This window comes from Phoca vitulina, unplaced genomic scaffold (genome assembly GCF_004348235.1).
Source record: "Phoca vitulina isolate PV1807 unplaced genomic scaffold, GSC_HSeal_1.0 scaffold105, whole genome shotgun sequence".
Classification (NCBI taxonomy): domain Eukaryota; kingdom Metazoa; phylum Chordata; class Mammalia; order Carnivora; family Phocidae; genus Phoca; species Phoca vitulina.
The window spans coordinates 738,260-765,000 of NW_022589808.1; the positions used below are offsets into that span (position 1 = coordinate 738,260).

At 40.8% G+C, this 26,741-nt stretch overlaps 1 protein-coding gene across 2 annotated transcripts in view; it reads right to left on the reverse strand.

Moving 5' to 3' along the window:
• Positions 1–26,741, reverse strand: part of RAB31 (RAB31, member RAS oncogene family) — a 126,644-nt gene that overhangs the window by 39,376 nt on the left and 60,527 nt on the right. For both annotated transcript variants that reach the window (XM_032397868.1, XM_032397869.1), the window contains exons 3-5: positions 25,753–25,834; positions 6,126–6,197; positions 4,904–5,010 (exon numbers count right to left, since the gene is read on the reverse strand). In XM_032397868.1, coding sequence (XP_032253759.1) covers positions 4,904–5,010; positions 6,126–6,197; positions 25,753–25,834 — 261 coding nt within the window. The remainder of the gene's footprint in view (positions 1–4,903; positions 5,011–6,125; positions 6,198–25,752; positions 25,835–26,741) is intronic.

The window sequence follows — 26,741 nt, forward strand, 5'->3', positions numbered from 1 at the left end:
AAAATTTCTAAAATCAGGAATGGAAGAGTAGACATCCCTACTGACCTTACGGAAATGCAAAGGATTGTAAGAGAACACTATGCACTACACAAACAAATGAGATAACTTAGATGAAATGAATAAGTTCCTAAAAATGCATAAATTATTCTAACTCAAGAAATAATAGAAAAGTTGAATATACCCATAGCAAGTAAAGAAATTGGATTAATATATAAAATCTTTCCACAAAGAAAAGCCTGGGTCCAGATGGCTTCACCGGTGATTTCATCAAACACTTAAAGAAGAGTTAACACCAATCTTTCACAAACTCTTCTGGGCAATAGAAAAGAAGGGAACACTTTTCAATTCATTCTACAAAATCTACTGCCTTGATATACCAACATCAAACAAAGACATCACAAAAAAATAAAAACTACAGACCAATATCTTCATGAATACAGAGATACAAATCCTCAACAAAATATGAGCAAACAGAACCCAGAAGCATATAAAAAGGATTATGCATCATGGCCAAGTGGGATTTGTCCCAGGAATGCAGGTGGTTTAACATTAGAAAATCAATTAATGTAATACACTATATTAACAGAATAAAGGACAAAAACCACATGATCATCTCAGAAGATGCAGGAAAAGCTTTTGACAAAATTCAACATTCATTCATGATTAAAAAAAAAAAAAACCAACAAACTAGGAATGAAAGGCAACTTCCCCACGCTGATAAAGAGCATCTACATAACACGAACTGCCAACATCATAATAAGAATGACTAAATGCTTTGCCCCTAAGATCAGGAAGAAGACAATAATGTCCACTCTCACCATTTCTATTCAAATTGTACTGGAGGTTCTAGACAGGGTAATTAGACAAGAAAAAGAAATAAAAGGCACCCAGATTGGAAAGGAAGAAGTAAAACTGTTTTCACAGACAACATAATCTTGTATACACTAAAAAAGAACATACCATAAACTAAATTAACAAAACAATCCCATTCACAATAGCATCGAGAAAAATCAAACACTTAGGAACAAGTATAGGAAAAGAAATGCAAAACTTGTACACTGACAACTATAAGATCATGGGCAAAAGAAACTAAAGAAGACCTAAATAAAATGGAAAGGTATCTCATATTCATGGATCAGAAAACAATATTGTTAAGATGCCAATAATCCCCACATTATTCTAAAGATTCAACACATTCTCTATTAAAATCCCAGTTGCTTTTTTGGGGGCAGAAATTGAGAAGAGGATCCTAAAGTTCACATGGAAATGCAAAAGGCTCAGAATAGTCAAACAGTCAAACAATCTTGAAAAGGAAAACTAAATTGGAGGCCTTATTATTCCCAATTTCAAACTTACAAAACTACAGCAATCAAAATCATTTGGCATTAGCATAAGGATGTATAGATCAACTGAATAGAATTAAGATCCCAAAATAAGACTTACATTTATGGTCAACTAATTTTTGACAAAAGTGCCAAAACAAATTCAATGGGAAAAAGGTTGTCTTTTCAACAAATAGTGCTGGGAATTAGATATCCACACAAAGATTAATTTGGACCCATACCTCATAACACACACAATAATTAACTCTAAATGGGTGACAGATATAAATGTAAGCTCTAAAATTATGAAACTCTTAGAAAGCATACAAGTAAATCTCTGTGATTTTAATTAGCCAATCACTTGAGCATAACAGATAAAAAGGGAAAAATCACAAATTGGACATTACACTTTTGCACTTCAAGAGACACAATAAAGACTACAAAGGGAACTCATGAAAAGGAAGAAAATATTTGCAAATCATATATCTGATAAGGGACTTGTATTTAGAATACATAAAGAACTCTTACAACTCAATAATAAAAAGACAAATAACTCAATTAAAAATTGGGCAGAGGATTTGAAGAGACATGTCTCCACAAAAGATATACAAATGGTCAATAAGCATATGAGAAGATGTTTAACATCATTAGTCATTAGAAAAATACAAACCAAAATCACACTGACACACCTTCATGCCCACTAGGATGGCAATAATGCAAAAGACAGATAATAACAGTGTTGGTTGAGAATGTAGAGAAATTGGAACTTCATACATTGCCGGTAGGGACATAAAATGGTGCAGCCACTGTTGAAAACAGTTGGGCAGTTCTTCAAATTGTTAAACACAAAGTTTCCACATGACCCAGAGATTTCACTCCTCATAATATACCCAAGAGAAACGAAAACATATGTCCACACAAAATTTGTCCACTATTGTTTATAGCAGCAGTTTTTAAAGTGGCCAAGAAGTGGAAACAACTCAAATTTCAAGTTTCATTCAACTAGTGAATGAGAAAATAAAATGTGGTATATCTATACAATGAAATATTATTCTGCCCTAAAAATGAATGAAGTACTAGTGCACGCTACAACACAGAGGAATTTCAAAAACATTATGCTCAGTGAAAGAAGCCAGTCACAAAAGAGCACATAAGTGCATGATTTGATTTATACAAAACGTCCAGAAAAAGCAAATTTATAAAGACAAGAAGGTACATTAGTGGTTGCCAGGGGCTAGAAGCAGTTGGACATTGGGAGTGACTGTAAATTGGCATGCTCTTCGTACAGTGATGGATATGTTCTAAAATTAGATGTGATGATGACTGTACAACCTTATAATTGTACAAAAATTTATTGACCTGTACACTTAAAACAGGTGGATTTTATGGTTTCTAAATTAGTTTAGTGAAATATATTTCTAAATAAATTAAAATTTTAAATTATCTATTAATAAATATTTAAAAACTAAAAATTTACTAACATCCAACTGGTCTTTCTTTTTGACTTAATTGAACTGGTCTTCTTCACTGAGGTTGAAAAGAGGATTGCAAAGGGAGTCATTTCTTTGCTGCACGATTCAATAACAAGTAGCATCTAATACAACTTTGTGTGTAACTAAAGATATATACTCCACACTTGAAACCACAACTGCAGGATCTTGAGAAGTCACATGCAGACCTCACTGAGGCCAAACTAGAGAAGAAAGCGTACTACCCAGAAACATGAATTAGTGGGACAGTGGCCCCATGATGTGGCCACTAGATGTAGCACCTGGACTGTCTCCCACTGGGGATGGAGGGGCTGTGTATGAATTTATGGTTGAAAGGGAGATGGATGGATGGATGGATGGATGGATGGATGGATGGTGTTAGCTGGGGCATTTTTGAAAACTACATATAGGCCCAGCAAATACTATACCAGTGCATGGAAGGCAAATTCCACCCTGAGACATGGTACGTCTATCTTCAGGTGTCTGTGGCCAAGCCAACATGTCACAGATATATTTGGTCTGGCCAAGCTGCGCTTTTCTAGGAGCTTCTCCCCCTTCAAGTCTACCTACCTTCCTACTCGCATCATGGTGATGGTGGGAAAAGTCATCTTGTGCCACCAACCAAATTCCCTCTCTTGGCCACAAATGTCTTGTCATGATATGGGGAAATCCTTCCATGGCAATTTAGACAAAAACAGAGAGAGTGCCAGAGACTAAAAATGGAACATATCAAATGCCAGTCAGGCAATCCTGCTTTTTTACCATGTGGATATCAGTACCTTCCAATTAAGTTCCCTTTTTCCCGAAAATAATTTAAGTGGGATTCAGTTCCACGTCACCAAGAATCTTAACTAATTCCAGTCAACTTTATATCATTGTCTGCTTAAATTCTAGCCCATCAGCTCTGCCACAATACAGAAGGCTTAGTACCTTTGAAGTCACACCTTTACTACAATTCAGTGGTGTCAGATGACCGCACATGCCCTCAGCAAAGACTGTTTCTACCCTCCCACCCCACCCTCTTCTGATGACAAAAGTTAAAGTGATTCTTTTGCAATTCTAGACAAGTAAGCTGTTTCAGGATTACAGTAAAGAACGAAGAGATCTGAAATAAGTCTGGGGAGTTTAAAGATTTGTCCAGCCCCCAGAAAAACAAATGATTAAGTGGTGTTTATGGCTGTTATTATAAACCAACCCGATGCAATGTGATACAAAGCTTTTGAAATCCCAAAGAAACAGAGCAATTTGTCAAAGGCCATGTTAAGAGCTTTTGCAAGATCTATTTCCATTGTTTATCAAACTTTGGCTTAATCGAACTTGGATGAGCAAAACCTGAGGCATGATGTCGTTGTCTTTATGAAGACCAACGACTGGAATTGCAGAGACTTAACCAGGGGGATGGAGATGATGCAAATTCACTATTCCTTTTTCATTGCATTTTTATTTAGTAAAAATAGCTAGCTTATCAGGCTGCATAAAGCTATCATTAAATCTCTAGTCCCTGTGGACTGGGTCCCTGCAAACCTCGTTCCAGGTAAAGAAAGGTCAACAATCCAGTGTCTCTGAGGGAAACCAAAGTGTTTCTATATGATACGTCACCTTCAGATCCTAGAACAAAATAGTGAGATTATATAGACCCGACTACACCCTTAAGTTAAAGTTAGAACTAAAACAAACACAGATGCTATGGGAAATGTTATAAATTCTAACTTTCCTTACCATATGAAAGTGTTATTAAAATGGCCATAGTTGTAATAATGTCAATAAGTAACAAAAAAGGTAACAACAAAAATAATAAAAGCATTTAACCCAAAGACCTCTAGAGTCAGGGATGTAACTGTGCTCCGTAGGGGAGATTTGGTTTTAATACCCACTCCTAGGTGATCCATCCAATTTGCATCTTCCTATTATTTTCCCTTAATTCTACTCTGGTTGAATACATACTACCTAGACCACCACAAATCAATGCCCGTCGATTAAATCATTATACTGAGAACAGACTTAACAACACAGGCATGACAGCTTTGTACATATAGACCTTCAGAGATGGAGGATATTCACTTCACCAAAAAATTTTTTAATGCATCTTACCTAATATCTGAGAGATCACACTTGTTTCCAGCAATAGCCATTACAATGTTTTCTGGACCATGCTCTTTCAGTTCTTTCACCCATTTCTTCAGGGTATGGAATGAATCCTAAACCCAAAATGTAAATCAATCAATCATTGGAAAGACCCATCAACACAGTATTTCAACCAAGTAGAAATATAAACCCAACCCAATTTAACAGAGTAAAATATTTTTAGGAAACTCACATACATTAACATCCTACCCCCATCTTGGCACAAAACTTAATATTAGCTAAGTTACACTTAAATAGCCTATAAAAGTTTCCTTTTCTAAAACTGAAACTTGACAAAGTTAAGAAAAGCATACTGGTAATTTTCTTCTATAAATAACATTAATTTAAAATGATAGCCTGACTCAACATGAAAAAGACTTAAGTCATAGAACTAGACATGTTCATGCTTATTTCAGGAAAGAAAGAGAAAGAATACATACATACATATTCTCTCTCTCTTTCTCTCTCTCTCTCTCTCCCTGTCTCTCCCTCCCCCTCTCTCTTTTCCTCTTGTCCTGTTTTCCTTTCTGCCCTTCACTCACAACCCTCCTCCAGCAAACCAGTCAAGGTAGACACCACATTTAGGTAGAAGTGTTCGGGAATTCATGGATGGTAAGAGTGATGGATCATTGAACCAACAGTCCTGTGCGCTGAGTCAGCACTCCAGGAGTGGAAAAAAACAGCCAGCAAACCATTGCAGTTCCTTGATGAATAGCCTAGATCCTCAACATGATAACTAAAAATATGGTATACTATATATATGCAAATACACTATACATACATAAACATTATCCCTGACATTTTAAGTAGTGTGATTGAAACACTAATAGAAAATAAGCATTCCATAATTACAAAACATGCAGGACTTAAAAATAATTTTCCTCTTCCTGAAAACCTGACGTTCTGGAGAGCGGGACTGGCAGGCATGGCCTTGCCTCTACTAACAGACAGTCAATTTTAAAAATAAATGATCATTGTTGTTTATTTAATTTGGCCGATAAATTTGAAATTCTTCACTGCATATAGGTGAATAAACTCAATATATGGTGCTGATTATCCCTGGCTACCATGCTATGAAATCTCATTCCAGGCTACTGGCAAGACTCAAGCAGTCAAGTCTCTGCTTTGGTCTTTCTAAGAGAATCAACATAAAGGGCATTGAAATTTTAAAGGGCTTTTATTTTCTTACCTGTTTGGTAATATCATATACTATGACAGCTGCAGCAGATCCACGATAGTACATGGGAGCCAGTGAATGAAACTGTTTAAGAACAATGCATAGTTTTAAGCCAAAGTCAACACATTTTATGCAACTCCAAATTAAATACAAAATTTTCCTCCTACATTATCCCTATAGGATCCCTGAATTCCCCCTAGAATTTTCTCAGGAACCCTATCAGGCAATAAATTCTCCTCCTCGACCACACATGTGCTTGTGGCTGACAGACCATGAAATTCACTTTTAGGCAAAGGTCAAAAATAAATTTTATTTTAAATGTTCCTCTTCTATGAATTTTCTTTTCTCTACTGCTCATTACTTATCTAATACGACTGACCCAGGGCAATCTCATTAGAATTATTCAGTGGTAAGAAAAAGATGCTTGCCAAGGGGAGGACAAAAGGAGACTGACACAGATCACAAGACCCTTGCTGAGTCCTTAATGAGGGCCACTGAGCAAGGGCACCTCCGCATCCCGCCCTTAGCCTGCACAGCTGCTGTCCCTCAAAGGCACACGGTGACACAGACAAGCTCCATTCCAAAATGTGAGCAAAGCAAGACTCATTGGTCATTAGAATCCTTTATCCCAAAACAGGATAGATAATTATGCTGAGGATACATAGAGATTCCTTGTATATTTTGAAGAACAGATCTTTGGATATATTTGAAGACTATATCGTGGAAAGGTTTTGAAAGCTGAGAAGGAAGAGACAGCTCAACAGAAAAGTGGACAAAGGTTATACATAGATAAATCTGATAAATCTCTGCGGAAGAGACATAAATTGCCAATAAATATTTTTAAATATTCAATTACAGTAAAAGAAATGAAAATAAAAGCAACGAAGAGGCATGTATTAATTTACTAAATATCAAAAAGATTTATTATATCCATTGTTGGTTTGGATTTGGGCAGAGGGCCACTCTCACATGTTACATGGGAATGTATTTTAAGACCTTCTTGGGGCACCTGGGTGGCTCAGTCGGTTAAGCATCTGCCTTCTGCTCAGGTCATGATCCCGGGGTCCTGGGTTCCAGCCCCTCGTCAGGATCCCTGCTCAGTGGAGAGTCTGCTTCTCCCTTTCCCTCGGCCCCTCCCCGCTGCTTGTGTGTGTTCTCTCTCTCTCTTTCTCTCTCTCTCTTTCTCAAGCTCTCTGTCTCTCTCAAATAAATAAATAAAATCTTTTAAAAAAGCCCTTCTTATAAAAAGATGCTCAACATCACTAATCTTCAGAGAAATGTAAATCAGAATCACAATGAGATATCACACCTGTTAGGATGGCTGTTATCAAAAAGGCAAAAGATAACTAATATTGGTGAGGATGTGGGAAAAAGGGAACCCCGATGCTCCATTGGGAATATAAATTGGTGCAGCCACTGTAGAAAAGAGTACAAAGGGTCCACAAAAAAACGCATAACTATATGATCCAGCAATTCCCCTTTTGGGTATATACCTAAAAGAAATGAAATCAAATACCTCAAAGAGATATCTGCACTTCCATGTTCATCACAGCCTTATTCACAATGCACAAGACATGGAAACAACCTAAGTGCCTACTGATGAATGAATGAATGAATGAATCAATGAATCAATCAATGAAGAAAACTTGGTGTGTGTATATACACAATGGAATATTATCCAGCATTTAAAAAGGAAATCCTGCCATTTGCAACAACATTTAGATTTGCAACATTTAGATTCAATGGATGAATCTAAAACACATTATGCCAAGTGAAATAGGCCAGATGTAGAAAGAAAAAAACTGCATGATCTCACTTATATATGGAATCTTAAAAAGTCAAATACTTAGAAGCAGAAAGTAGAAGGGTAGTTACCAGGAGCGGGGAAGGGAGGGAGTTGGGGAGATGCTGGTGAAAGGGTACAAAGTTGCAGTTACAGGGGATGAATAAGTTCTAGAAATAGAATGGTTAATGATACTGTATTGAATCTGGAAATTTGCCAAAAGAGTAGATTTCAGGTGCTCTCATCATTTACAAAAGGGAAAAGGTGACTATGTGAGAAGATATGTTAACTAGTTTGACTGTAGTAATAATTTCACTATATCTATGTACATCAAACCATCATGTTGCACACCTTAAATATATTTTTATTTTTTTTAAAAAAAGAGACTTTCTTTAAAAGCCACTATTGATAATATATATCAAAAGTTAAAATGTGCATATTGTTTGACCCAGCAATTCCACTTACAGGAACGTATATTGGAGTGATCATCACACACACCAAGCTACTCATCCCTATGTTATACATGGGAGCAAATATTTTAAAACAACCTAACGGTTCATCATAGAGAATCCATTAATGGTATCTGTGTATAATGGAATATTCTGCAATAATTAAAATGGTGGTGGGGATTTTCATTTACAGGAAAAGGTTACATACTGTTGAAGGAATAAAAAAAAGTCTCAAAGCAGCCTATGAAGCATGCTGTAATGTAGGGAAAAATGTGAGTGGGTGTGTCTATGTGTACAGCTATAACAATGTTTCTCAAAATGTTCACAGTGGGATTTCTAGTGATTTGTACATTTTTCTTATAAGAGTCCGCACAGCGGACTCTTCCATTAGAGTCTGCATAGCATTTTACATAGCATAAATGTTTACAATGTTTTTTTTTTTTTAAATAAAATAGGTTTTTAAGTTAAAAAAGAAAAAGCAGCCATTTTTATTGGAGAGTAGGATAAGGAGCAGGGAGGGAAGGAAGGATGGATCCTGAAGCTTTTCCAGCGAACAACAGAACCATCATTCATTCATCTTTATTTCCCATATAATACTTATCGCTGAATAAAGATCTGCCAAATTGAAATGATCCCATTTGGAAATGTGAAGCACATCAGTTCCTGAGAAGGCTAGTGCGGCACTCTCAAGAGTGTGGAAGGAAGCAGGCTCTTTCTAAACTCCCAGCCCTAGTGCAAGCCTCCACCTTGAACAGAAATTGCCCTGGTGCCTCTGTGGTTTTCATAAAAGGGAATGGGTTGGATGGAGCTCAGGATGAACCCAGGAGCTCCCAGCTGACGGCCCTTGGCCACTCGCCAGGACTCACTGGAGGACAGCGGGCTATTTACCATGCGTGCCTTTCAAATTCACTGCCCAACACTGTGTGTTTGTTGTAATTGTTAGGCATCAATAAATCTATTTTTAATCCGTCCTTTGGCAATCCACTCCACATGTAGAAAATAAAATCAGAATTCTTGCCCAAAGGGAGGAAAAAGCAATGTATTTTTGAAACATTCCTGCTTTGCTAAGGGTAAGGAATGCATATAAAGTGTCCTTTAGCCCAATTACATAAAATGCCCATTTTTTTCAAAATAGCTTCCATATAAGAAAGGTCCACTTAAACATACCATATAGGTACAAAATTTATATCTCAAAAATCAAGATACTCATGGACTCAAGCACAGAAAGGAGCAAATTGTGGATATCTTCTTAAGACAGAGTCATTTTCAGCTATAATGCCATGAACTGAATCTAAAATGGTCACTAGTGTGCAGGTTTCATGAATTATTGAATAGATCTTTGTATATAATGCATTACTTGTTCTTTCCTTCCTCCAAATGGAATCATTTTGAAATAAATCTGTTGGTGAAGCCACTTAAATGACTTTATTGCCGGGGACTTGGGGGTTTTAATGAGTTAAAAGTTTGTCTCAGTTCCAAAACCCAATAATGCATTGACCAAAGGATAATATTTGTGGAGGACAAAAAGATAAATCACTTCTGGTCTACAATGTGTATACTCTTCCCCATACAAATATAAAAACAAAAGCATCACAATTGGCTTCAATACTCAACATGACATAATTCAATTTCCGTAGAGTCCAAATTAAGACTGATGAAAACTCACATAAAAAATTCTTGTAGAAACAAAGTTTCATAATCACAGGAGGTTGCTATAATTTTTAAATCTCACCTTGAAGAGTTCTTTGAAAATTAGCAGGACAGATGCCAATTCAAAATCCCTTCTTCCCTAACTATCCCACAAAATATCTAGAATACTGAATTAAAGTACTCAGATAACTCTCAAGTGACATTTAATTATTTAGAAAAAGCACAAGGAATTGTGAAAAGCCAATCTGACCCTCAAAAGAAATGGCTGTTTATGTACTTAGTGTGTGTGACTGTGTTTTTTTTAATTTTGCATGTCTACAGAATAAAAGAGAAGGGAACAGTCTTCTTCAAGCTTCTCAGACTTTTACAGATGGATGCTAACCCTGTCCCCATTTCCAGCAACTAGGACAGGATAAGTAGGTATAACCTTTCTGGAAAGCAACCGGACAATGAATAGCAAGAGTCCTGAAAATGTTCATACACCAATTCAACAATTGCACTTCTGAAGGGAATGGTCACAGATGGTCACAAAGTAACCAGAATTCACTCCAGAATTATCAGTCATGCTGAAAAACTGGAACCTATTTCAATGTCTAGCCATCAGGGACCAGAAACGTAAATTTGTCTACACTCCCTCTGAGTCTAGATCTCTTCATACTTTGCCCTTAGCCAAGCAATGGACTGCTGGGCAGCAGTGAAACTCACATTTCTGAAAAATAAGAGATGGCACGAGACACAAGGGGAGCAGTCTGATACTTCCTAAGGGTCTTCTACAGAACCCTGGGCTCGTGAGGTGCTTTTTGGAAAAAAGGTTTCTTGGCCAAATAAGTTTGAGAAATGCTATATATAATAATGCTCCCCTGGAGATTGGTGAAGTATTATTAGTACATTAAAGGCTCTGAAAATTTCTGTAGTAAAGAATTTGTTTTGGTTTTAACTCAGACTTCTCAATTGATTTTTTTAACCTTTTTTCAAGTAATATTTATTAACATCTTGAGACCTAGTATGCTCAGAACCCACATTAAAGGCAAAGTATGAAGAGATCTAGACTCAAAGGAAGTCTAGACATCCATGCCTGGCTCTATTCTGGTAAAATGCAGGTAGTGATGTGGGAAACAAAAGCAAAAGAAAAAAATCAAATTTCCTTACAACTTACAACCCATTGACAAGTCCTTGAGACAGGGAGAGTGACCTTCCTCTAGGGACTCAACTGCCTCGATGTTAATACTTTAGCTTAACATTAGCCTGACCTCCAGGATCCTGTAAGTCTCCTTTCACATATAAAAATTCCTTTGGAAACTTCTTTTATCTCTACCCACCCCCCCACAAGATATGTGTTAGCAATCATCCTCCAAGCATATGGCCCACTGATATACATCTGAAGGGATTCATGACTAAGTTATTACTAGTAGTAAATGACCTTTTCCTAACAACAGCTAGCCCTCCAAGGTCCTGGAAACCTTGCTTCCAAATTCCTTAGAGACTGATGCTATCCCTAACCTACTTCCAACTTAAAAGTATGTAAACAGCCACTCCTCATGACCCCAGTGCAGCTCTTTCTGCCCACCAGGTCTTGTCCCCGTGTTTTAATGAAACCACCCTGTTTGCACCGAAGATGCCTCAAGAATTCTTTCTTGACCATTGGCTGCGAACCCCAATATTTTCATATCAGGTAACAGTGGGGGTGGGGTCGGTGGTGATAAGTAAGGTTTTTCCAGCTCTGTGACGATACTTATGGCCAAAGTAAGACAGACTGTAGATGGAACCTCCTTCCTTTGCCCAGCTCTTGGTTCTTCCAAGTGCATTACTTACAACACAAACCTCCTTTCTTCCCATCCCACACTGTCCTGTACGTGTGTGCATGCACACACTGCTCAGCACACGGAAAGTATTATTCCAGGAAATATCCTAATCCTCCAGGCCACCCAGTCTGCTTCAGGCAAAATTCCTTAAATGCAGGTTTGTGGCATCATAAATTCCATAGCAGCAAAAATTCTGCATGTCAAGAATGAGCAGTAGTGGAAAACACATAAAGTTTCCAAACAAGGAGAAGTTCCAGCTGGGCTCTGCCTCCCCAGATGAGAATTATCCAAGCCAGACTGCTCTTGCATCAAGTCCAGAAACTTGTAGGGATGGCTTATGTGTTACGATCTTCAGAGAACACTGTCCCTGGGAGCCCATGCTGGCCTGTGTCTGGCGCCAGCACACAATCAGAAATTCTCACCAACCCACAGAACCCTGAGGCCATGGACAGTCAAGGGCAGAAGCCAAAACATACCCCGCGGTTCATTAGGATTCAAACAAAGAGGGAAGTGGTAGAGGAAAATTCTTGACATTCCCAACATTCTCAGCTGGCAAAAGCTGAATGGAAAAACCATTACTGAATGCTCTTTCTGTGCCATTCAGAAGAATGTTTCTGATGTTTACACAGACCCTCTCTCTCCACAGAAAAGAAGAAGGCCTATTTAATATGCCCACTCAGATGTCCTACAATCCAATACTAGGTAAAGTTGAATAGAAAACGGGCTGGGAAACTATATGGCAGACTATTAACAGTAGTTATTTCTGAATAACGCCATTATAGGCAGACCACCACTTGTTATAATTTGCCGGATTATTTCTTTAAAATTTTTAAAAGGATACACTACTTTAACAATGAGAAGGGATTTTTCCCCCCTTCTTTCTTCTTTCTTTCAATTTGCCAATTAAAGTCAAAGAGCTTCCTCAACATTCGGGGATCAGGGCACTGAAGCAAAAGTACCAGGAGGAAGCTGGGTTTTAGAGGTAACTTGACCTCCTTTTGACTCCTTTTTGACAAGGTACGGTCCAAACCTTCTTTAGGAGACAATGATAAAACACAAATCCAAACATCCTTCCACAAAAGAAGGTGTTGGTGGGGAGGGCACGGATTCGTGTTTTGTAAAAGACAAGGTAATGAACTGGCATATTCTGATCCCTAGAATAATGTATAAGAAGTCAAGGTTTTGAAATGATGTAGAAACACATTTCTTCCCACCCACATTAATACCCAACTATAGAGAACCTCAGCTCTAATTCCTGTCTGTTAGCAAGCCAATGGAATTTCCTCGAAGTCCAGAATTCTGCCCCACCCTGTCCCGAAATTATCTGTGTTTCTCATCACACACAGTCCCCGTTCATTGGAAGGAAATGCCATGAGCGTTGGTCATGGCTCTCCCTCTTTCCGTACGCTGCACTCTGCTCAGGTTGCTTTGGTCTCTCCCGTTTGTATACAGCCCTCCTGTTCACAGTAAACATCCCATCTTCGAGACACGTCTCCCTGCAGAACAGGACAGCAAAGCAAACATCACTTGGGATTACGCACAGAGCAGGACAGACCTTGGCCCATGGGCCCCAGAGTGGGGCCTGACCCAGCGCTCCCTGGCGGTGGTACCCGTCCTGGAACCCTGCCACCATGGTGCCCGCAGAAAAGCCTGCCTTGCTGGGCGCCCACGACGAGCTTCCCGAATCTGTGATAGCACCTTGCTAGGAAGAGATCAGGGTCACACAAAACACACTTGCAGGCGTGTGGTTTCATTCACCCCCAAAGCATCAGGCACCCAGGCCTCTGTGCTGTGTTCACCAAGTACAGCCTGCAGACCCCCCTTTCCTTGACTGGTTATCTGGAAGTTTCCACCGGAGAATTTAGATACTGTAGTGGCCACACAGCAGCCAGAGGGATCCTGTTTTTAACTTCTGAGTTATGTTATTTACACATACCATCGAATCTATTTTTAACTTTTTAATTGCGGAAATTTTCAACCATACGCACAAGAAGAGAGCATGGTACAATGCGCTTCCATGCTCTCATCTCCTAGTCTAAAGATCAGCCCGAACACATGGCCCCTGGCATGTTTCCACCTCCCCTCCCACCCCACTCCCGCCACTGGAATCTTCGGAAGCAAACACTGGATGTCATGTTATGTTAACTGTAAAGCAGAACAGTTTTTTCTTCAAACAAAGTCAAATTGTGTCATTTTTCAAAATCCTTCTAACTTACTAAGCATAAAATCCAAACTGTCCTATGGTGTCACTGGGGCACTCGGCCCGTCCTCCCTCTCTCTCTCCCCAGCCCCTGGCCTCCTCCCTGCTCCCTGAACACGTAGCCACATGGAGCCCTCAGGGTCGTCCCACATGCCTTCCCCAGACTGGACCCACCTCCACTAGACATCCTCACTCCCACCTTTCATTCACACCTTTTTCAACTGCCACCTCCTGAGAACCCCTCCTGACCCCCTATCTGGGCCATAGCAGGGACTCACAAATACATAATGACAGAACACACATGATAAAACAATAACCCTGTGAAGGCAGGTGGACTAGATAAAACTCTTCCCATTTTATAGATGAGAAAATAAGCTCAGAATGGTTCAGTAAATTGCCCACAGACACACAGCTCTTAAATGGTGTAACCAGCCCTCGAACACAGGTCTTCTGACTCCAAATTCCATACTCTTTCCATTCTTCAGTTGCTTCCCTACAATGAAACGCTGCATAAGTTGATGTAATGCAGATACGGGCTTATACTAAACATATTCATTCATTCAACAAGTATCTATTGAACACTTGGTATGTGATGGGGACTGTTCTAAGGAGGTGGCAGGTAGAATAACAGTCCCCAAAGATGTCCACATCTTAATCGCTGGGACCTGTAAATATGTTATGCTACATGGTGAGGGGGCATTGAGGTTGCTAATGGAATTAAGGTTGCTGACCAGCTGACCTTGAGATGGGAAGATTACCCTGCATCACACAGTGTCCAGCATCATCATCAGGTTCCTTACGAGTGGCAGAGGGAGGCTAGAGAGTCAAGAGAGCTTGGAAGATGCTCTGCTGCCGGCCTTGAAGATGGAGGAATGCAGGCACAAACCAGGGAAGCCGGGCAGCCTCTGAAAAAGGCCAGGAACGGATTCTTCCCCAAAGCCTCCAGAAAGGAACACAGCCCTGCCTATGCCTTGGTATTGGCCTGGTAAGCCCTTCTCGGACTCCTGACTTTCAGAACTGTGAGGAGCTGTTTGGAGCTGCTCAATGTGTGGTGATCTGTTCCAGCAGCCCTAGGAAACAAACAGAAGGTGAAGAAGAAGGGCGGAGTCAGGCCGCCTTCAAAGGGGCTGGTCTGGATATAAATGTCTCCAAACAGCAAGCTCTGTGTTCTCAGGACACTCCAGCTGTTCCTGTTTAGACACGTCCTTTGGCGCCTCAGGAGCACGCTCTTTTGTTATTAGATGAAGTCCATGTGCCTAATTTCCTTGTCACGAACGATATTCACAGGCTTCATAGGCCCTTTGGTTTGTATTTGATCCAGACTCAGGAAATTAGGTGCACAAAAGTACAAAGCGAAGGGGAGGGAGAGGCAGGAATGGAGGGGAGGGCAGGGGAGGAGAGAGGAGAAAAACACAAGCAGATAAAGTGTGTCTTAGAGTCTTCTTCCTACGCGCAGCGGCGGAGTCGGAGAACGGAAGTTGGCCTCAACCCAGGAGCACAGACAATGCTTCATAATTAGAAGCTACTTAGGGCATCCCCGACCAAAATACACACCCGTAAAATGTCGTTGCCTGACTTGTGAAGAGTCCTCCCCTAGCGGCGTGGCCGTCCCTTCCAGAACAGGCCAGGCCCCCCGGAGGGGCCAGCACAGGCAGGCCTGGAGGGGGGCAGACACCCACCAGGGAACGAAGGACAACGGTGGGGTCTACTGTGACAGAGAGGGTGCTGCAGGGACAAGGGGGCAGGGGCTACTTTCAGGCAGGAGAAGCTCCCCCTTGCTTCGCGAGACTTGAAGCTTGAGGCTTCCCTGTCTGCTGTTCCTGTCTGTCCCCTCCCCATTTCCTTTCCCTGGCTTCCAGCCTTCTCATCGCGGGCTGAGGGCACAAGTGCTTGGAGTTTCCCTTAGCACTCACTACCTTTATTTTAATATACGGACATGTCCTTCCTCGTTCTCTCCCGCCAGTGCCATTCTGCACCTAACCTCCTAATTTCCTAAATGACACCAACACCCCCCAAAGGGAACACCTCTGGGAACCGGGTCCGCCCGCAATGGCGGCTCTAGCCCTGCCCACACGGCTGCCGTCGGACTCCCCAACTCGAATGCCACAGTCACCCTTTCCTCCCGCAGCTTCGGTCTCCGATTTCTAAACATCCCTGGACCTCTTCCGCTGTACCACTTTTAAATCAGGGGATTCCTGAGGCTTCTTCTAACAGATGATGGGGCAGAGCCCTACCACAGAGCTGTTTACCTCATTTGTAGCAGCATACACCGGATTTGCAGGCTTCTGCTGGGTCTCCTTACCACATAGTCCTCACTGGGTTTTCCTTCTGAGGGGGTGCGATGGGAGCGGAGGGTGGAGAGGAGGAATAGCTCCCTTACCAGGATGTCAATGTGTACTAATTAAAAGCACCGTTCTCTTGTGATAGGTGGGGGAGGAAAGCAAAACCAGGTATTGACCCTCTTCCACTGGACGGAAATCCTTATGGAAATCGTTCTCCAGTGGGTGTGGGAAAAGTGCAAGAGGGTGAAGCAATTTCCCGCCAGCCGTGGGCGAGGAGCAGAGTCTGCGCATGTGCTGTTGGCTGCAGCCGCTCGGAGCCGGGCCTGTATTTCCAGTGGCCGCAGCGCAAGCAAGGAGGAAACCGGAGCAGCTCGTTCGGAGCTTCTAAGAGGCCCCATTCTTCAAGGCCTTCCAAAGGTCAAAATTTCCTCTGACTTTAGCCACTGTCTATGAAAAGAGAACCACTTTCTTGACCACAGAGTCCGAGGCCCCGAAGAAAGAAGGAAAGAAAGCACAAAAAAAGTTTCTTTTGATGTTTGTCAAGCCCGAACTTGACCTCAGCTATTTGCTGCCTTCGTTCTCTTTTCTTTCTCGGGGGCCCACGGAGACCTGGTGTTTGGGCCACGGCCCTGCGGGGATGCCTCTGTCTCTGCGCACGTCATCCTGTCACTGTAGGAGCCTGGGAGGCGCTTGCAAATGTAGGCCCAAGGAGGCGAACAGCAGGCTCCACAGCACGGCTCCCCAGCATGCTAACCCGTCGGCTCCTGGAGGGCGCCAGCCGGACTTGGCCTTCTTCAGGTACCCAGCTTCCTGGAACACTTCTTTTTTAAAGATTTTATTTATTGAGAGAGAGAGAGAGCACGAGCAGGGGGCAGAGGGAGAAGCAGACTCCCCGCTGAGCAGGGAGCCCAACGCGGGGCTCCATCCCAGGACCCTGGGATCATGACCTGAGCTGAAGGCAGATGCTTAACCATCTGAGCCACCCAGGTGTCCCAGCCGGGAAAATTTCTGACAGAAGGAACAAGCAAAGAGTAAACGAATCGGGGTGGTATAAATATACTTATTATATTATTTTCTGGAGTGCTTGAAATATCTCACAATTGGGGGTGAAAAGTTTGTACACTCACTAGGAGAGTCACTGTAAGCCTTTGAATCAATGGGTTTCAGCATATTATCACACTCTCTTGAGCAGTATGTATTAAGTAATAAAGTCTGGTCCCGGGTTAGATAACACTGCTGAAAAAAACTAAATCAGAGGCAAATAATACTATTTTGAAGACAGGTTCCTTCTTTTAAAAAAAATAATTTAGTCAAGTATCATGCATTTCAAATCTAGTAATAGTTTGGTAAATTGTAAGTGATCACAAATATAACCTTACTTACAGTTCTATATGAATTTGTTACAGGGAACACATTTTAACATTTCAAAGATTTAATATTTTATTCAGAATTTTTTCTTTAAGTACTGCTCTGAGGTCAAGGCTGCACTTCTGGTCCACAGTTAGAGATGAAAAACAGCTTGCAACTTGTTTATCACTTATAACTTAAAGGTTTTAGGAGTAGGTAACCTCACATTCATCTATAGATTTAACCCAATCCCTATCAAAATACAGCTGGAGTTTTTGCAAAAATGTAAAAGCTGATCCTAAAATTCCTGTCGAAGTGAAAGGGACACAGAATAGCCAAAATAATCTTGAAAAAGGACAAAGTTAGAGGACTCATACTTCCTAATTTCCAAACTTGCTAAAAAAACCTACAGCAATCAGGGCAATGTGGTATTGGCAGACGGGTAAAAATTAGATCAAAGAAAGAGAATTGAGTCCAGAATTAAACCCGCACATTTGTGGCCAACTGATTATCATATCAACAAAGGTGCCAAGAAAACCAATTTGGGCAAAGAATAATCTTTTCAACAAATTGTGTTGGGGCAACTGATTTTGTATGATAGCAACATACAGAGAGTGAAGTTGAATCCCTTCCTTACAAGATATGCAAAAATGGATCATAGAGCTAAAGGTAAAAGCTAAAACTATAAAACTCTTAGAAGAACATATAGGAGTAAATCTTTGTAACCCTGAGTTTGGCAAAGACAAGTGTTGGTGGGAATGTGGAGCCTCATACATTGCTGGTAGGAATATAAAATGGTGCAGCCACTTTGGAGAAGTTTGGCTGGTCCTCAAAATGCTAAACAGAGAGTTACCATAGGACCCATCAATTTCAGTCCTAGATATATTCCTAAGAGATTAAACAAACAAACAAACAGAACTATCTACATAAAAACTTGTATGTGAATGCTTAAAGCAGCATTATTTATAAAAACCAAAATGTAGAAACAACCTAAATGTCCATAACCTGATGAATGGATAAACAAAATGTAGGGCATCCATACAATGGAGTATTAGCCATGAAAAAGAAGGAAGCACTGATTCAAGTTACAATGTGGATCAACATTGATGACATTATGCTAAGTGAAAGAAGCCAGTCACAAAAACACACAGATTGCATGATTCCATCTATATGAAATGTCCAGATGAGATGAATCTAGAGGCAGAAAGCAGCCAAGGGCTGGGGGACTTAGGAAGAAATGGGGAATGACTGTTAATGGGTTTAAAATTAATTGTAGCAATAGCTACACAATCTTAATATACTAGAGTCCACTGAACTGTACACTTTAAATGAGTCAATTGTATGGTCTGTGGATTATATCTCAATAAAGCTGGGGTTTTTTTTTTTTAAGATTTTATATTTAGTTGAGAGAGAGCATGAGCAGCAGGAAAAGGGACAAGCAGGCTCCTCACTGAGCAGAGAGCCAGACGTGGGGCTCGATCCCAGGACCCTGGGATCATGACCTGAGCCAAAGGCAGATGCTTCACTGACGGAGCCACCCAGGCGCCCCTCAATAAAACAGTTTTTCAAAAAGAGAGGTAATACTCTACATGCTGATGATCCCTGCAGAAACAAATGCAGACAAAAACGTTTATCAGTTAATTTTATTTCCAACCACTAAAACTCCAGGATGGATTACCCAAAAAAGATGAAAGCATGGCTCAGCTGCTTCAGAGGTGAACCAGGGAATGAAAACAAAAAGCTTATGAGACTGAAGCTTTGAGCAAGTCTAGAATGGGTGCAGGAGTGGACAGGAAAAGAGTTCCCCTGTCAAGGAACAGGTAAATAGTACATACTACAGCTACCTTCCTACTGGGCTCTCTTCAGAAACACAGGGAGGGACCATCTCAGGCACCAGGAAGTAATGAATATACAGTTGACCCTTGAACAACACGGTTTGAACTGCACAAGTCCACTTAAATGCAGATTTTTTATTTTACAGTACTGTGAACACATTTTGTTATGATTTTCTAATAACCTTTTCTTTTCTCGAGCTGACTTTAAGAGTACAGTATATTACATGTAACACACACAATATGTGTTCTCATGAAGGCTTCCCATCAACAGTAGGTATTAATAGTTACATTTTGGGGAGTCCAAAGTTATACATGGATTTTCAACTGTGTGGGGGGTCAGCACCCCTAACCCCCATGTTGTTCAAGGGTCCACTGTATTTTAAAAGCCACAGGAGGGCAAACATTATCTCTACAGTTTCAGATTTCTTAGCAGGAAATTCATTTTGTATAAAACATTGTAGAGTGTAAATGGAAAGTTCAGTGGGAAAGACTGAGGTAGATGTCTGAAAAAAAGTCCCAAGCTGGGTGAAGTAGAGCTTCCAAAGTACACAGAGCAAGAGAACCCAGTAGAAGCCTGTGGCAGACAAAATTACGACCACCAATTAATTGTTCACCTCTGCGTGAATCCATGCCCTGTTTATGCCAATGGAGTTTTCTCCATTCCTTTAAAGGCTATGTCTCCCTATCATTTGACCTTGGGCTAAGCCATGTGACTTGCCTTGGCCAAAGGAATATAGGCCATGTGTCATGTGCTCATTCTAACGCTAGCATTAAGAGCTGTGCCTTGCTCCTTGTGCTTCTGTATTGCCCAAGGAGAGCTTCCTCAGGTAGCGGCTGCCTCTCTAACCCCAGAATGAACAAGCAAGCAGAGTCCCCCCAGGCACCACCACACAGACAGACCCACAGCTTGAAGCAGAGCCACCTCAGCTAGAGAGCTCCATAATATTTTTGTAACTTTTCTGTAAGTATGAGTTTTTTGTTTTGGGGGGGGGGGGGTTTGTAGGCTCCACATCTACTGTGGAGCCCAACGTGGGGCTTGAACTCACGACCCTGAAATCAAGACCTGAATGGAGATCAAGAGTCAGACATTTAACCAACTGAGCCACCCAAGCACCCCAGTACAAGAGTACTTTTAAATAAAAAGATAAAAAAAGAATTAAAACACACAGCCATGTGTCAATTTTCAGGATTAATAATGGTATTCTAAATTCTAAATAAAGTCTTGTTTATTTAAGATCATATTTAGACTTCTACAATAGCTCAATCTTTTATTAAATAATACGGGCTTAGTCCTATTCAGTATTTAATATTGTTCTTATCATTTCTTTCATTTTCCATGTTCCATCGATTTTTTTTAAATACCCAAAAAAAGGCGGTAGTTAAAAATTATATAATTTCCTACACAAATCTTTGTATCATGTCATTTTTATCATTAAATTCAAAGCTCCATAATTCTTGCTAAGTATTGGGAAAGGGGGCCTATTTTTTAGTCTGCGTATGTGTTCTCCAATTTCATCTTTAAAAAGTATATAATGGGGGCGCCTGGGTGGCTCAGTCGGTTAAGCGGCTGCCTTCGGCTCGGGTCATGATCCCAGGGTCCTGGGATCGAGCCCCGCATCGGGCTCCCTGCTCAGCGGGGAGCCTGCTTCTCCCTCTCCCTCTGCCTGCCTCTCTGTGTACTTGTTCTCTCTCTCTATCTCTCTGTCAAATAAATAAATAAAACCTTTAAAAAAAAAAAGTATATAATGACGAGCTTGATTTCAGAAGTCAATCTATTCAACTTCAGATATGTTAGTAGAGTCAGGGGAGAGCTTTTATTCTAACCAAAGAACCATCAATTCACCTATGCGGAATTTGTGACTGTGGCGCATTTGAAATGCAAATTTTATAAATACAACTATTCTGACTGAGGCAGTAGGGCAGATAGACAGCCATAACACTGACTTCAACCCAAGTGGAACAAGATAATGATGTTAATATTTGTTCATGTTAGATTCTTAAAATAATACTGCTCTGATGGATCAGATCAAGAAAATGAAGCATGGAATTCTTCCAAGATATGAACATTTTAATGGAGTTATCCTATGGATTGCAATTGTGTTTTAAAGCAAAAACAGAATGACTTGGAAGCACACATCTAGAACATGGAGGTTGCAATTCCTATAGATGAGACTTTTTTGGGGGGGGGGGTGCAGAGGAAGAGGGAGAGAGAATCCCAAGCAGTCTCCACGCTCAGCGAGGAGCCCAATGCTGAGCTCGATCTCATGACCCTGAAACCGAGACCTGAGCCGCTTAACCTACTGAGCCACCCGGGTGCCCCCAAACATTTTAATAACAATGAGGATATTCTAGTCCCCAGTTTATGTGGAAAAACAAAGAAAGGAGTCCAAAAGAAACCCAAAGGGAAAGACAGATGTGTTGACACATTAGGACAGAAGCCTCATCTTCCCATCACAAACCCTGACCAGTGGGAGATAGGAGGACGAAGCTGGGCAGATAAATTCCTTTCTCTCCCCTGGGACCTCTTCGAGCTCCTGTGTATATTCTTCCAGGGCGTCTGCTGCCCCACTGTTGAGTTCTCCTCATAGCTCCACACAAAGCAGAAACCAGCACAACAACTCATTCCGAGAGGACAGGATGAAAACCCCCAAAAGCCCACACCAACACTACAACACGGGCACTCCAATGGCACTCTTGCACCCTCTATACCCCTCTTGGCAGCAACAAACTGAATGCACAAACCTTGAAAATGTTAAGCTTCTAACAAATTGGATTCAACAATCACTTGGTTAATTGAAAATGGTTAAATTTGAAAACACTTTTTTACAGAGGCAGTCTATGGATTACCGTTTGCCATTGAAAGGATCATAGGATGTTCATCATATGTGGTTGAATGAAAAGCATAATTAAGACAGCATATCAAGAATGAACACTCTCTTCTACAGAGAGAGGGAGGAAGAGAGGGCTCCTTTTACCTTTCCAGTGCTCAGATGGGAGAGTGAGTTCTCAAGAGTATGAATTTGTGCCACAAATGTAGTCCAGAATGAATACCGTGTATGCTAGGCAGAGGTGGTTCGATAGTTCCACAACTAAACAAATACTGAGTAATTAACACATGCTAAGCACTGCACTGAGCATTACACCCCTTTAAGGACACAGAAATCTATGTCTTTATATTATCAAATCATAAATCCAAAGAGATTTTGTTTGTTTAAAATTGTGAAGACTAAGAAGAACAGTAGCCGATTCCTACAAAGATTAGGAGGGATAATAAAGTGCGCTGGACTCCAACCATGAATGAGACAGAACAAACAGCGGTGGGCACATGCAGCAGCAGGGAGGGTATTTTTAGCTCCAACATTAGGCAACGTCATTATAAGCATGATTAAATCCAACAACAAGCTGCCAAAATGACTGAGAAATTGCCATCACTGGAGAGATGCGAGACTGCACGGAGGGACAGCAGACAAGGACGGCCTGAGGATAACTAAATCAGGCCTTCGAGGGTTAGAGGCATCAATGACCACAAAGGCTGTGCAGACATTTCTCACATGCTGTCCACAAATCTAGATTCTAAAAAGCATCCACCTGAAGTTCTCATCCAAAAGTCAGTCCCTCCTCCCTGAAGCACTAGTGTGGACTTGGCCTTGCACACCTAATACTAATAATTATCATAGTAGATACTACTAATAATACATATAACACTGATACAATAATATATAATATATATATAATGCATAATATAATATGTATAATATAATAACATATATAATACTATGCTTTTAAAATGACAGACATAGCAATATAGGCACAGATGTCTATCACCTCTAAAAATCCAATTTTAGGAAAAGCAATTAGAATTATTAGAAATATGGTCATACGAAAAATTTTCTATTGCTATTTTGCTTTGAGATGGTCAGGCAGCAAGCTATAAACTACAGTAGTCACTTTAGAGGACCAAATTTCATCAAAAGCAGTCACCTACTTGAATATTTTATCAGAATAGGTAAGTAGATGTCAAATACTCCGTTTAGATCATACAGAAATCTCTCTTCAGAAACACTGTTATTACCACATGAAAACAGCAGGTTATAAAGAACCCTGAGCCCTTTGATATGAAGTTACCAACACACACAGAGTGAGATATCTGAAGAATGGTCATCTAATGTAAATAGCGGAAATTAGACTTATTGTGGGGATCATTTCATAATGTATAAAAATATCAAATCACTATGATGTACACCTGAAGCTAATATTGGATGTCAATTATCCTTCAATTTAAAAACTAAATTTGAAAAACAGTGGAGATATCTGGGTGGTGGGATTTTGGATAATTTTACTCTTGGCTGCATGGCTTTTGTGTGATTTTTCTAGCAGAACAAAACTACAAAGCAAAGCTCAGGACCCAAACTGCTGGATTCAGATTTCAGCTTTCGGCCTAATGGGCTGTGTGATCTTGAGCAAGTTACTTAACCACTCTGTCCCTCCGTGACCTCACTTATAAAGAGGGATAAAAATAGTCCCCAGTTCAGAGTGCTGCGAGAGGACTAAGGGTGTTAGTTAGTACACGGAAGGCATGAGAACACTGCGTGGAACATAGCTAGCCCTCGGGAAATATCCGCTAATAGGAGAAGCAGTAGTACTGCTAATACTAAGCCAGCTATTGGTAAAATTGACTGATGCTCATTAACAGTGGCTGCAAAAGCAACTATTTCATGACCAAAAGTAAAAATGGGAGCAAGAAAACCTCTCTGCTTAAGTTTAAATAACAACCAAAAAACCAAACCCCAAGCCCCAAAAACCTAGCAGATCTACATACTACAAATATACGTACATAGTAGGTAAAGAGGAAGCTATGTAAAGATGAGATCCCTGAGTATACATTTTCTCCTAGGATCCGCCTTCTCATTTCGGAGGTCAGCAGGCACAGCAGACTAACAGAGTTAAAGAGGTGCTCTAAGTAATGGCTTCGTGTGTGCAAGTCTGTGCTCTCAACTTAGCAGCAAAATAGAAGACATTCTAATGAGGTGAGCATTTGTAGGCCAGAAGATTCGTCCTGATTAAGAAGAAAGACATCTTTAAAACCCTAGTAGCCTTAATCTACAACTGCTGGAGTGGGGACTTGTATAAAATGAAACTTACAGAAACACAGACTTGACTTGTTAGGAGCTGGTGAGGAAAGGGATGCATTATCCCAAACCCTGGATTCTCTTCCTTTGAGAGAGAGATAATCAATAATGGAATTCAATAGTGTATTAGAAGGTGGTAAGAGCTGTGGAGAAAAAGGAAGTGAGTGGAGCAGGGACGGAAAAAGGGGAATGTTGACATTTGAATAGGGTAGGTAAAGAAGGTGACACGTGAGCTTGGATCAGACGAGGGGAAGCTCAACCTATTTTACTCCGTAATCATTAGCTCTGATGAAAGTTTTGAGTAGGCTGGAAGGCCCCAGTGAAGACAAGCTAGTGGTTATCCCCGTGTGTCACTTATTCTGACCACCCCTTTCGACTTTGATAATATACACTCTAGTGATTACCCGAATATCCCGTTACAGTCAGTCTGTGCTGGTATTATTTCACTTTTTAAAATCTAAAAACACGAGCTTCTTAAATAATCTTCCCCATCAATATTTTTGGCAAATAAAAGGAATGAAGAATGAGACAAGTCATTGGCTCTTTCTGCTAACCCAACGTCCATTGCCCCATTTTCCAGTAAGAGAACCCATATTTTCCTTGGGTAACTAAGCCTACCGGACTTCCAACCAGTGTGGCTGATGGCAGCCCCTACCTTTAGGGGTAAAGTGTATTACCAGGCCCTACAAATAAGAGTGCCAAATCCCCCGTGAATGCTACTACACAGTGTCAAGTTCAGGAGTGGGACACATGACCATGCTGAGACACGGGGCGCAACTCGCGGAAAAAAGGTACTGTCATCTGTGGGGCTGCTCAGGTGGCAGAATGCAGGCCTGGAGTCACTGATGCAGCCATCCTTGCCACCCTCGGGGAAGGGAAGGAAGTGAGTCTGCCTAAAAATGAAGCCAGTCTAGAGGGAAGCAAGGAGAGAAACAGGAATAGAGCCAGGTGCCTCTGACAATACATTTGGGGGACTTGATGAACTTGGCCCTATCTCAAGAGGGCTACCCCATACATTTTCACACAGTGGAAGAATACATTTCCTTTTTTGATTAAATCACTGAATCTGGGTTTCTGTCACTTGCAACCAAGAGTCTTGCCAAATACAAAGAAACCTTCGAGAACCGGGCTCAGTATTTTCGCTAGAAAGCCAACAACTTACCCGTTCCTGCCCAGCAGTGTCCCAGATGAGGAACTTATGAAGCTCATTTCCACAAGGCACGGTTTTGGTCATAAAAGATGCCCTGAAAAAGAGAATCAACATCTCCACGTTACCAGGCGCCCCTCAATCTTCACAAAGACTCCTGTTTCACACAAGTTCATTTTGCCTCAGCAAGACTCCAAAAGCTCCCTCCTGGGGCACCACTAAGAGGAAAGAAGGGCTGCTAGAGTCCTGTCAGCCAGAAGAAAATATTCTGCATTTTTTGTTAGTCTAACTGGAGGTTTAGGGAAGGAAAAATTTTTTAAAAAGACAAGAATGCATTCAAAGCACTGTGCTTCCAAAAACACTGTCCTAAGATAGTATGCTCAATTGTTCTAAGATAATATGCCCCAAATCTCAGGAAAGAAAATAAAACCTAAGATTTTAAAAACATATTATTACAACAATGAAGAATGGACCGGGCAGCCCACATCACAGTGTGGGCCTTGTGATGGCACACACAGAAAACTGCCTTCCACATGCACCCATGCTGTGCATCCAACACTAGCAGCAACTAAAAGAACACCGTATCTCATTCCCACCCTGCTTTCATACATGCAGGGGTAAAGGCTGGTGGTTTACCAAATATTTACATTTTCTCCATTAAAAAAAAAAAAGGATTCGAAACTCTCAGTAGGTAATGAAACACTTGACACTTTCTTTTTTTTGTATATCTCCTGTTAATAAACGTTTTCTTTGTGTTCATGAAAGACGTAAATATACAATACGTGGAAAGTTTATACCCTTGACTTTTTTTTTCTGTGAGATAAAGCTTCCCATTCATTAAAAACTAGTGGGTCTCCCCAACAGTGGGACAACCAGACATGATAAGCCTCCTCGTGTGATGGAATAAGAAGCACATACATCATCTGTGCAGCATTCTGGCCAAAACCAGTTCACCTGAATGTAATCATAAGAAACAGATCAGGCAAATCCAGAATGTAGAGCAT